The sequence below is a fragment of the Numida meleagris genome, chromosome 11, assembly GCF_002078875.1.
Source record: "Numida meleagris isolate 19003 breed g44 Domestic line chromosome 11, NumMel1.0, whole genome shotgun sequence".
In the NCBI taxonomy this organism is placed as follows: Eukaryota; Metazoa; Chordata; class Aves; order Galliformes; family Numididae; genus Numida; species Numida meleagris.
The window spans coordinates 13,565,943-13,578,952 of NC_034419.1; the positions used below are offsets into that span (position 1 = coordinate 13,565,943).

A 13,010-nucleotide genomic window follows, 5' to 3' on the forward strand; every position below is an offset into this window, starting at 1 on the left:
GGACGGGCGGGGACGGCCCGCGGCGCCGGAGCGGGGCCGGCGGAGGTGGAGCGGGGCCGTGCCGCCGGTGGCCTCGGCGGATCGGAGCGGATAAGCTGAAAATGAGGATTAAACGCGAGCGGCCCGCGGGAGCCCTCCTGAAATGTCATCGGGGCGATTTGGCCAAAGTTCAATAAGCGGATGGGGGAGCGGGGCTGTGCCCGCGGGGCGGGGGAGTGCTGCGGGCACGGGGCCTTTCCTGCAGAAATTCGGAATCCCGCCCGCCCCCGAATCCAAAGTGGTAGGGGGGAAAACAGAGGGGAAAATCGCAGCAATAAAACCGTAGGCTGATTGCAATCTTGTCAGGCCTCTAGATAAATGGGCGGCTTTTAATCAAAGCGTTAATTAAAGAAAGAAACTATTAAGGGCTCGTTCACTTGAGCTTGTTTTCCTGAGCTCGCTCATCCATGTAATTCCCAAACCAGGGGGCAAATCCGTCCGTCGCTGCTGCGGGAGGAAACGGGAAGCGCGTTGGGGCGAGCGCAGCTGCAGGCTTGCTGGAAGCGCTCAAGCAAAGGGCGCTGGAGCTGCACGAGCAGCGTGCAGGCAGCACTGCCGGGCGCCTTCGCAGCGCGATGGGAAAAGGCTGCTCTGTTTCGTTTGAAAGGCATTGTTGTGCAAGTGCGCTCAGTTCGTGCCCCCGTTTGGCTGTATTAGTGATTGCTGGAAGACTTTGCAGCGCTAATGCTGTTGTACAATTTTAATTGGCGCGTAGCCAACGTGTTCAGTGCTTTTAAACGTGGGAGCAGTTGGTTCGTGCCAGTAACGATTGACCATGAATTAAGCTGCGGTGATCCTTTTTTATAATTAAAAAAAAATGACCAGTATATTGGTGTAAAATAACATAAGGATCTGACTTAAACAATAACAACAAAAAACCCCACAACTCCGTTTTTTCTCTTTTCCACTGATGTTGCAGTTAAGGTATCAAGTTTCCAAGAGATTTCACATTTCAGAAAAGCATTTGATTTAGAAACATCTTTTTGAAAAACGTTCCAATTTGCCTTCCCACAAGTTTGTTTCCCTTTCCCAGCTTGCAAAGCTGTCTTCTTCAGTTTGAAACTCATGCTGAAAGGCTCCTGCAGGGCTGGCAGGTCCCCCGGACCCTCACTGCCATCCTGGCTCCTCTGCACGGTGTTGTCAGGTGTTTGTTACTGCACTTCCATGACACTCCTGTCTCCTTTGGGGTCCAGAAGCTCCCGCAGCTCATCACATCCCTGCAGCACACGGCCTCAGCCACGGTTCGCCCTGTCTGTGCTATGGATGGCAGCGCCTGGGTGTTCTCTATGTTGGTTCACTAATGGTTTTTAAGTAGTTTTCACCCTCAGCGTGTTATTTTGTAGCAGAGCCGAGTCTGACAGCCAGCATGCAAGGATTAAGGTTTGCTACGGGTAAAGAAATAGCTGCAGGGAAAACATTAAAATTCTGGAATGTGGTGTGAAGAGAAGGATGAAAGGTAGACAGGTGTTTGCTACAACATTATGTGATGAGGCCTTGTGAGCAGCCTTGGTGGTGCTGGATGGGAAGAGTGCGGTGGGAAAGGCGTGTTTTGATCTCTAGGTTGGCACAGGCTGCCCAGGGAGTGGTAGAGTCACCATCCCAGGAGCTGTCCAAGAACCGTGCAGATGTGGCACTGAGGGACATGGTCAGTGAGCATGGTGGGGGTGGGCTGACGGCTGGACTGGAAGGTCTTAGAGATACTCACTGGCAACCTTAATGGTTCTATGATTCTCACAGGCGGAAAAGGAAAAATCAGAAATTATGTGATTGTCTTACCTTCATTTTTCGTCCCCATGCTTTCAACGCGTAGCTTTATTAAACTTCTATTTGTTCATCATTTTACAAAACTTCAGAAATATGATTCCAATTTTTAATTTTCTTTATTCCCATTTTGAAAAATTGTAGCATGTCTTTGATGTCATTCAAGTTACACAGCTACGAGAATTTCCCATGAGTTTTCCAACTGTATTGTGAAGCAGTTGTATTGGCCCTTACTGCAGCTTGGTACGGCACTGTACCTCCATTAGATGGTGCTTTAGTTTGTCACTGTGGCTTCTCCTACATTAATTCCAAACAACACATTTGTTAATAGCAAAAATATGGTTTATCAGTGCCTGTCCTTAATCAGACGACGCAGGTAGTGTCATGTCGTCAGCAGGCCACACAGAGATTAGTGCTCATAACATGGACATTATAATCTCTGTGTGGCCCGGTTACCATCTAAGACACTTGTCTGTCTTTCCATAATAACTTTGGGATATTTGTCTTCCTGTGCCTGACAGATTCACAGGTTGGCTCCCAGCCCAAAAAGTTGCCTGGTGAGAAATGCATCCCTCCACCACCTCTGCTCGAGTTGCTCAGGACAGCGCACCATGAGTTGGATGTTGTCCTGGAGTCCCTTGTTTCAACCTTTGTGTTCAGGTCTGATGTGCCCAGAAGACCCTGTCCTGTCTCAGGTTTCCCACTTCGTTCCTGGGAGCTCTGCTGCTCCCTACAAGGGTCTCAGTAGCTGAAGTGAGCCCAACAGGAGTGTCACTAATTGCAGTTTGCCATCGCGACTCCGAGCAAAACAGTGCCTGGGCTTGGGGCTGGCGGTGCTGCACGGGTGGGGGCTGCAGGGCCGTTTCCCATCGCTCAGGGACAACCCCCGCCTGTCAGAAGGAATAATCCTACACCCTGCAGCAGCTGAGGGCAGAACTACTCGTGTGCTCTGCGTGCAGTGCTGCGGGAGGGATTAGTAACAAATACGGAAAAACTGAAAAATTAGCGTTAGTAATGTGCAGTGCCTTGTGGGAAGGAAGCAGTGGCCGAAAGAGTGCACCTGAAGGTTATTTATTTAAACATATTTTAGTGTTTTATTTTTTTTTGCTGCGTTCTTAATAATGCTACTTGCAGTCTGCTCCCTCCTCTCCTTTCGGCGGTGCTGGTCCCTGGGGGGCAGTTCTGCTGCAGTTTTCCTGAAGGGGAAAGCCAAAACCGTTCCTGCTGAGTTAGGATTTCCTGGTTAGAGAATCACAGCATCATCCTGGCTGTGCTGTAGCTATGTTTATGATGTTTAAAATCCATCATTTAAATAATCCAAGTTCCGATTGCAGGCTAGTCTCCTTTTTGACAGCTGGTTTTAAAGGATTGAAACTGGCATTTAGACTCTCGTAAGGAAAATGAGCTTTTTCTCCTACTCCATTTTCTTCAACAGCAACAAAAATGTAACCCTGTTTACACGTAATTTCATACCCTTTAATCTAAAATATTTGCAGAGTGATCACTTGAGTGGATTTCATGTCGTGTAAGTAAGTCTCAAGAAAAACTTTAAATGTATGTATTTAGAAATCTGAGAGCAATTGGTTTTATAGTGCAGATGACCAGTGCTTCTTGCTAAATACTGTAATGAAACAGGACCCTAATGTTACCTATTAGTATTATTCAGTTTGTTTCTGTTCAAAAGGATGTGGTTAACTAACTAACCATCACAACACTTCTTGGGACTTGAGAAAGCAATTTCCAGATATTCAAAGGTGAATGTTGGGAAACTTGGGAGAGATGGAGTAGCAGCCTGGTACACACGGTGAGACTGGGGAAGGAGAAAGACAGAGCCCTTCTTGATGGCTGTTCTCAGGTTCTGGACTTTGCTCTCATTTCTAATTAAAGTGCTCTGGTAAACTTGTTCTTAAAAACAAGCCAAAGTGAGAACTGAGGTAGAGGCTTGAATACATCATTCCAAACAGTCGGTGGCTTTCGATTGAACTGAGGTTTGGATTTCATGAGGAGGTGCAGTTAAGTGTGCTGGGCTATCATCAGCCTGCAGATGTGTGTTATTTACGTGTCTTAAATCAGTGTGAATTAATATGGAGGGGTTTCAGAACTGGAATGATACACTGAAATCCTATTACTCGTAAATATGAGAGTTTTGGATTCTGAATGGTGTATTTGTAACCAAAGCACATCTTTAAAAACCCCTTGATTCTTTTTAATTTTGAATATCCATAATGAATCGGTGGACTGTAATTAAAGCATAGGCAGATTTTGTGTTCTCTTTAGGGAGATTTATAGTGTGCATTTCCAAGATGATTGACGTGGGAACGTTTTAGGAATTCCTATCTGGAACAATGAGACCTTAGCTCTGGTTAGGGCTGCTGGACACCAGAGCAGGAAATACACACCAATGCTTCTTGTAAACAAAGATGCAGAGAACATATGAGACGTGTAACTTAGTGGTAATTCTGTGCCCTGCAAACCTAGAAATAGTCCTGGAGCATCTGCAGTCAGTTCTCAGTGGATTTATTTGTCTGTTGGCTTCAGGAGAGGGTTTTCAAAGGGGAAAGTGATTTTCTGAGTTCTCTTTGTGCGAGAGCGTAAAAGTTTCATGAAACATCCGAGTTGCAGCCGCCAAGAAGCGTTTCAGTGTGAACAAACATTTTAAGTAGAATTGTAAAAATGGTTAATTTCTGTGCTTAGGTTTTGCTCTGTAATGCATGACTTGACCTGAAAGTCTGTGGTTTTTGTTGTTTTTTTTTTTTTAACTTAAGAGCGTGGGTTTATCTTCATTGGTGCTTCAATCTCAACATAAATATGAAACTTTGTGTACACGGTGCTGCAGCACAAATGGTGAAGGTGTCATGTAAAAACATGCAAACCAGCACGGTTTAAATCCCTGCTAGGCAAAGCAAACCTTTTAAATGCATCAAGTTGCAGAAGTGACCCCTGGGTTTTACAATATACGCTTCAAAATTGGTTAGGTATTGCACTTCAGTGGGTTTTTGTTAGCACGAGTAGGATGTGTTTTTAAAGTAGGGTTTCATCATTGTGACCTAATTGCCTCATTATGCCATAGGGTTGCTCACAGGCAGAAGAAACATATTCTGTATTGCTAATGTCCTGAATATTTTTGGAGCGAGGAACTGTCAGACATGAAGTTGCATCAGTATGGCCAATTTTTGGTGTAATCTGTATCAAAGATGTTACATAAAGGTATTTCTTAGATATGCAGTTTATGCCTATTGCTACTTATTTACAATCAAAGAGCTCTGGTCAGGTGAGGAAGGTGGTTGTGCTGAGTGATGGGAGCACGTAATTGCCTTACTCCATGTGCGTAGTGCCCTGCCTTGCATTTCATATGCTGCAATATCATTTCTTGACCTCCTTAATATTTTTGCCTTTCCTGCTCAGTTGTTACTTTTCTGTGAATGGAGTGGCATCAGCATACGTGACTATCAGGCAGGCTTTCTTTGTAGTTTTAGTAACACTGTACATTAAACAATAATATCAGCTGCTGGTTGCAAGCAGTACTTTTTTACGAAACAAGAAGTCCCTCTAGAGACATGACAGATTGTGCTGCTGCCCATCAACCCTTGGCGGTCTGTTATGCTGATGTCTTGCTCTCTGTGAGCATTCTCTTTTGTAACTTTCTTGCTGGAGTGAGAAATAAAACTTAGCGTGGATGCTGCCTGCTCGGCTCCGTGTCGGTTTAACACCACCCAATTGAACACGGAGTGACCTCATCCTGACTGCAGTGCAAACAGAACTGATCAGATGATTAAAGGGACATCAGTGGAAGATTAAGGCGGGATCCTTGGTATCTGGGCCCCACGATTAGTGCGGGATAATGAAGCAGCAATAAGTGAGCGAGCAGCAGATGAAGGCCCCGTGCAGGCAATTGCTCCCAACCAGCTGCACACTGCCAGGGTGGGATTGAAGGAGGAGCAATGTGTCTGACTGGGCCTTGATTTTAGCTCCTGGGCTCCTCCTGCAGCATCTTCATGGATCTGGTTTTTGGGTTCGTTTTTAATTTTTTTTTTTTTTGTCACGGTGAGGTCAGTGTGGGTAATTGCTCAACCTGAGCCCTCAGGTTGGATCTACAGAGCAGTCTTGGGTTGGTTGCTGCAGTAACATCTGTAGCTGCAGTGAAATGCACTTCTGGAGCAATTCACAACAGAGTGCAGAGCGGTGGCTGAGGACTCAAGCTGGCAAACAGAGCAGGAGAGGGTTGTGTCTTAAAAAACCCTTTTCAGAACACAGGACTTTGGGTATTCCTGGTCAGATCAGGATTTACTGCTCCAAGTGCTCTTCTGAAGTTGCAGACTTCATTTGTTGAAGAAGTGGAGTAAGATCGCCTCCTCTGCCTTCGTGTACATCATCTGTGATTGTGATCTGTTAAATTCTTCAGTATTAAGACTGGTGCAAGCCAATGGTGTGGGAGAGATGTCTGCCTCCAAGCCCCCAGCTTTCATCTGCCAGTTTTAGTCTATGATACAGAGACACGGTGTCTATATCTCCTGTTAAAATGCACCCTGGTGTGAGGATCCTGGAACTACCTACAGGTAAAGAATCCTCTGTCTGCCAGCTGTGTTGGGATGGCAGCCATTCTGAACACATGTGGAAGCAGAATCGTAGGCACTTGGGAGCTTTTAGTGCTGCAAATTCCTGCAGCCACAGACCTCAGCCACCTCATCAGGCTCATGCTGGACTTCCTCCAGTCCCAGTCTGTGTTCTCGTGGCAAGCACTGCATCCCATCTTTCTGGGGCAATTAGGAGATGAGGTAAATTAGTTCTCCAGAATGACTGTAGAAATGTGCATTGAAGAAAATTTGTCCTCAGGTGAATGATATTTGTTATAATATGAATGTGCTAATTCGTCTTTAAAATGGTAAGTCATGTAGTAGATCAGTATGATGAAAAAAGATCAGCTTGTTTTAAGTGGCACTTACCATACTTTTAGTTTAGGTCAGACACGTCAGATAATAGTTACAGAAATGTAAACTTACGCTTTGTTTCAGTAAACTGATTTAGTTCTGTACTCTGAATAATACTCTTACACCTAAGTTAACCTACGCTAAAACTGAATTGTTGACTGAAGTTACAACATTTTTCACTGGACTAAACTGGCCTGTGGGTTTGAATGGGTGCTCAGTTTTAGTGATGGCTGTGCCAGCGCTGACACAGGTCAGTTTGACTTCTTGCCCAGTACTTACGTAAGCAGTCAGTATTAAAAAAATGGGTTTATGAAACTCGATCTGTACATCTTGTTTGCTGCCCAAAGCTATTAATTGATGCACATGGAGAATGAACACCACAGAACGCTTCCTTTACTTTGGGATCTAAGTGTAGACCTGGGAAGAAAACTTGGAAAATTTTTACTTTGATTATCTACTTTTTTTTTTTTTTTTGGGGGGGGGGGGGTGGATACAGCAAATTAGTAACTTAGGAAAATAATTTTATCTATGAAAAGTAAATTTTCTCTTATGTTAGTATGGAAATAAGGTTATAAATCAAAATGAATCTGAGTGTTTACTGCCTGATCGAACAAGAAGAAGCAGTAACCAAATGTGATGAGAAACTTTGTTTTCTTTCTTCCTCTCTCTTTCCTTTCTTTTCCAGGTTAGTTAACTAAACCTGATAATGTTTAGTGTTAAGTGCAGCTTAAATTTTAGGTCAGATTCTACAGAGTGCTGTGAGTAGAATTTGCACCTCATCACTGATTACATCAGGGGACAAAATGGTGCCACTCAACTTGCTTGCTTTAATGTTTGTGAATCTTCGGCGTGTCTCCTGCAAGACTGAACGGGATCAAGGGGAACTTCCCGATTCTTTATCCAAAGCCAAAGCTCTTTCTGCTTTAAAAACAGACAAAAACCTTCCCTTGAGGTTTTAGAGATGAGAACTGCATTAGACTGGAGCAGTATTTGAAATATCACTTTGAAGTTTTGCAGGAGCATGAAAAAGTACCATTTTTCTTTTCAGAGTTATGTGAAGGGAAGGCACACGTATGTTCACCTTTTAAATCTGAAAACTGAACACCTGGAGATGATCATATTTTTAAATATTTTCAGGTCGAGTCAGAGTTAATGGCATATGGGAACTACGTTAGATTGGCAAATGATTAGTAGGATTTATCATTGATACGCTGGCATAATGTGCACAGTGGTCTTGGTATTCAGTGACAGCCTGTGTAGTAATTTTTCCGTGAAAAGAGTATGTCAGTTTGTCAATAAATACATTGGGAATGAGCGACGTTTTCACAGTGTTAATTTTATCTCTTCCCTCTGGTGTATCATAACGTACATTGGAGCTTTTTGTAAGGAACACTATCACATCTCCTGGACTAACAGGACTGTCAGATCACCTCTCTTGCAAGCTATTTTATGGCATTCTCGGGATGGAAAAATCATAGATCCAGAGGTTTTTCCCTGCCCTATAATGTGATGTAGTGTGATGTGTAAAGTCAGTGAAAACCTGGTCTTGAAGCTCAGACCACTTATTTGAGCACTCACAACATGAAGGCTTAAGGCTTTGTTTTGTTTTAATTGGCAACTAGATACCTGAAAAATTGGTACAGGTTTCCCTCAAATACATTGATTTTGCTGTGGCAGATTTTCCTGTAGCAGATAACTCAGGACATGACCAGAAGACTCTTGTAACAGAGAGCACTCTGCCTCCTCCTGTGTCTCACACTGCGGTGAGAACAGTTTCCCTAGTGATGAGCAATAGGTAACTGATTGAATCACGCTGTCTGTCCTGTCTCTGAGAAGTCTGCTGACATCCCAAGGGTATCCGCGCTTACTTGTGCTGCGACCACCTGTGTTTAGCTAAATTAAGACACTTCAACAGCAGTTCTGGCAGAGAAAATGTCTTTGTAGTGCCACTGTATGTGTCGTGAATGAGATTTTCAATATTGTGAATGTCATTTTCAGAAGTTGTCTCAAAATTCTATACAATGCTCATTTGGCTTTTTTTTGTGTTCCGAATCGTATGACTGTAGAATGGAAATTGTCTCTGACACCCTGTAGTCTTGTGTTTTGATCAGCCATTAGCCTTAGCACTCCTAGGTCAGTGTTTTTGGTTATCAGCAGTATTAGTTGCCTCTTTCATTAACTCACGTGTATTGGGACTGGTGCTATGAAACATTCGTGCAGGTAGCAGTCAGTAACATCTCTGTCTGGAGCTAATTGAATGGTACCAACTGAAGCTGCCAGGGAAGAAGTGTTTGTATCATGTGAATCAATAACACAGATTAATATTTTGCCTACTTGATTCCTAATGCTGGGAGGCAAGGAGGTACGCACTCTTATCCTAGGCCCATTCTCCTCTTGTCTGCCAGGTTGTCTCCAAGGAAGCAACACTCTTCTCTTCTTTCCAAAAGGAAAAAAATAATCAAAACAAACTCCCAAAGATTATATTAGTGAGCCACTGGATTATTAGAGATTATTTGTAACTCTATTAATAAAGTACTCGGACTTTGGATTTTCTAAATACACAGAAGGTGGCAGAGGACTGAGCAATTTTCTCATTATCTCACGGAGTAATCTCATAGGGTGTAGCATCGCTGAACTAATGGCCCTCAAATAGTAACTTATCAAAGCTGCTCAGGGATTCTTGCCATTGCTATAAAAAGACTTTTGGCAATAAGCAGTATGTCATTTTAGAAGCACAGCCATTGACTAGAATGTAAGTATGCTAACATACATGAGAACTCTTCAATGGCATATGGTTCTAGAAAACTAAGTAGATCGTGCTGAATGAACGTCACAGGTTCCAGCTTCCAGCTGTGAGTGGAGTTCTGGTCAGCCGTCATCCCTGTGCTGTGTGATTGCTGTACTTAGAAGTGGGGGGAAAAACAGATCCCAGAAGCAGAATGTGGATATGTTACTTTATATTTTCCACAGCGTCACAGACTTCTGCACAGGTTGTGCTGGACCTGACTTTCACTTTGTTGTAATGTCATGAGTAGTCTGCTTCCTTGGCAGCTTAAGTAAATTTAAGCCAAAATGTGTAGAGGATCCAGTGGTGGACGTGTGCACCATTAACAATACCAGCTGGGAAGGAGGTGTTATCCACAGAAGGGCCTGTTAATTCTCAGTTCTCTCTTAGATCCATGGTTTGCATATACTTGATTGCCAGAGGGACGTCTCTAAGCAGGTGTTGATTACATATTGGGATCATCTAGGAACCACAGGTGTCCAGAGATCAGCTGAGCAAATGCTGTGTTAGTGTGTCCATGTAGGCAGAGCTGGGAACTCTGTGCAGCTGTTGAGTATTCTGTGTCTGAGAATTCACTGTCCCAAGGAAACGCTTTTGAAATATGTACTATTTTAACTGAAGTGGTGCTAGAAATGTTTTAATGATTAATATTTAATGGTAATACTTTAATGTTAATTAAATCATTTCTTTTCCAACACGTCCACTGATAAAACCTGGCTGTTCAAGTGTTTAGATATCCTTTTTCAAAGAAGGTTATATGTTGCTCCTTTTCCTGCTAAATAGAGTTCTTCCCTAGGTTGGTCATGTTATGAAAGGATTAATAGAATTAATAAGAAGAAAACAAAAAGCAGTGTAAGTCATTACTTCAGCCCTTGTTCTCAGGGGCATTCCACACTGATACTCTGGTAGAACGTACCAGAAGACTGTGAAAGTGAAGTGAAGAAGATTGTGGAAGTGAAATTTTGTTTTTAGGAGACGTGCTAACATTAGGAGACATGCTAACAGAGAATTGTTACTGCTTGAGGAAACCTGATGTTTAAGCTTGCTTGGCCCGAGGATAGGGGTCTCTCTGCTTTGTGTTTCTGAGGTCTGCGTTTGAGTCTTACTTTCTTGTTCTGTAAGATGGAGACTGGGGAGTGTACAGCAAAAGCTAAGCTTTAGTGATTGAGGAATGTAGCTCACAAAGCTGAAAGAGACTCCCATAACTGACTGGGGACCAGCAATGAATGGAGCCTCATGGATTACAGTGAGGCTTGAATCCTCAGTGCTCCGTGTGTGGCAGAGGACCTCCCAAGCCAGTAAAGGAAAAAATGTTAATGGAGTAACTGACAACATAAAGTATTTAAGAATTGTTTCTGTATGGGCTTTGGGAGTTTAAACCCCCCCCCTTCTTTTTTTTTCTTTTCTCCTCTTTAGAAAGAAGACACAGCTCCTCCAGCAAGCCGCCTTTGACTCCTCCCTCCTCTTCAGTATTTTCCCTCATTTCATCTTTCCCTTCAAAAAACAAAGGTAGCAGTGGAAGTGGGAGCAATCGTTCATCCAGTGGAGGTACTAGCGCATCATCATCATCATCATCAAGTTCCAAGTTGTTGAAATCACCCAAAGACAAGCTGCAGATCAGCGGAAACAACAGGTTAATGCATCCGGTACAGCATAGCAAAGTTCCCCATGATAAAATGTGAGTATACATTTTGACAAAGAATTGAGCATTAATACTTGCATAGAAAGTGCTGTGTCAGTAGAATTTCTTGTTGTTTCAGAGGGCTTTTGCTTTGAGAGATCACTTCAAACTCCACCAGATCTCTTTAAGCAGCCTAGTCTAAGCTGCTAGGTAAACTAATGGAATTGCTGAACACGGCGCTAGCAAAGGTGCTCCCTGAGTCATTGTAAAGAAAGGCTGTTCTACTAGAGGGTCCTCATTCTTTGATCTAGTCTGTGTGCCTCCATTATAGGGGAGTTTCTGAAGTCACTGCTGACTCTGAAATACTTAAGAAGTAGGGGAAAGGGCAAGAAAGAAATGGTGGACATCATCAAAATGTGAAAATAAATAAGAATAAGAGTAAAAATATTGAAAGTGAGAATTAAGGACAAGGGTCTAAATTTGTGTTGAGAATGGACCAGAGTATTAAGTAATACAATATTTTAAGTGCTTCTCGTAATTTATGACACATTGTACTATCATTTGCAATTTTTTCTGTTTATTTTTCATAAATAATAGTATGACTCCATCTGTCAAAGTGGAAAAGATTCATCCAAAGATAGATGGTGCCCAACTGAAAGCTGCTGTTGGTCCAACTTGTTCTACTACTGTGAGTTCCTCAATAAAGACTGGCCTTAATTGTCCCTCAATACCAAAGCCACCCTTGCCTTCCCCTGGACAGATACTGAATGGTAAAGGTCTTCTCTCTGTGCCTCCATTTTTGGAAAAGAAACCTGAAGAAAATACAAATAATAGGAAATTTTTACATAAAAGATTGTCAGGTAATTGCTTTTAACTATTATTATTATTATTATTATTTTAACTATTATTTGCTATGTCGTTCTTATTAGTGTATGTGTAGAAATACACGTGTAGATATAAGCTTTAGAGGTATATACACTAAATTGTAGTTAGGTACGCTTACCTATTAGAATTTAAATTTATAATTTGACGTTCATAAAGGATGCAAACAACGTGAAATGTGGCTGTTGCTTTCAGCAGCCGTCCAGGTGTTACAGGCCTATCAGTTTGTGCTTTAAAATTCCACTCTTCCACTATCTTTAAAAAGATTTAATTTTCCTACTTTCCTGTATGAAAACACAGTATTTCAGTGCAGTAACTTTGGATGTTAGTAGGATTGTAGAACACTTATTAAAGCCACCAAAAACGACAGCAAAAAAATCACCCCGTGTTCATATTTATAGTGATGTCTTAAATATGTTTTTTGTTTTGCAAGATCATTTGGATACTTAATAAGCAAGTAAATCCTAACACAACTGATACACTCCTACTTTACGGTCCCTTTCAGCTGTGAATTTCTCAATTCTGTTTGCAGATTTGAGAACAATGTGTCAGCACATGGTAAATTTGCTGAGAGTAAAAAAAAAAAATGTGTTTGTACAATTTTATTGTGCGTATCTTTGTGTACATTTGCAGGTGTCGTATTTGAAAACGCAGTGTAGTTAAATTCTGTAAAGAAAATGTTAGTATTTCCAAATGTTTTTATTGTAACTGTTTTCAGTAATGGGATATTTGTGCATCTTTGGCAGAGAGAGAATTTGATCCTGATATATACTGTGGTGTCATTGATGTGGAAACCAAGAAACCCTGTACTAGGTCTTTGACGTGCAAGGTAGGATGTCTTAATCAGAGTAACATTTTGTAAAGTTTACGTTTGATTTCCTGGGGAATGTAACAGAACACAGAAAAACGGCAAGTTTTTGCAGTCACTAATTGCCTCTGTAAAGGGTTCCTCTCAAAGCATGTTGCCAACAACCAAGAAAGAATTGTTTTCAGA

At 42.2% G+C, this 13,010-nt stretch overlaps 1 protein-coding gene across 3 annotated transcripts in view; it reads left to right on the top strand.

Annotated features, from left to right (window-relative positions):
- ATXN7 (ataxin 7) overlaps window positions 1–13,010 on the top strand; it is a 66,237-nt gene that overhangs the window by 44,294 nt on the left and 8,933 nt on the right. For all 3 annotated transcript variants that reach the window (XM_021409983.1, XM_021409982.1, XM_021409984.1), the window contains 3 exons: window positions 10,930–11,191; window positions 11,732–11,994; window positions 12,763–12,845. In XM_021409983.1, the coding sequence (XP_021265658.1) occupies window positions 10,930–11,191; window positions 11,732–11,994; window positions 12,763–12,845 (608 nt within the window). The remainder of the gene's footprint in view (window positions 1–10,929; window positions 11,192–11,731; window positions 11,995–12,762; window positions 12,846–13,010) is intronic.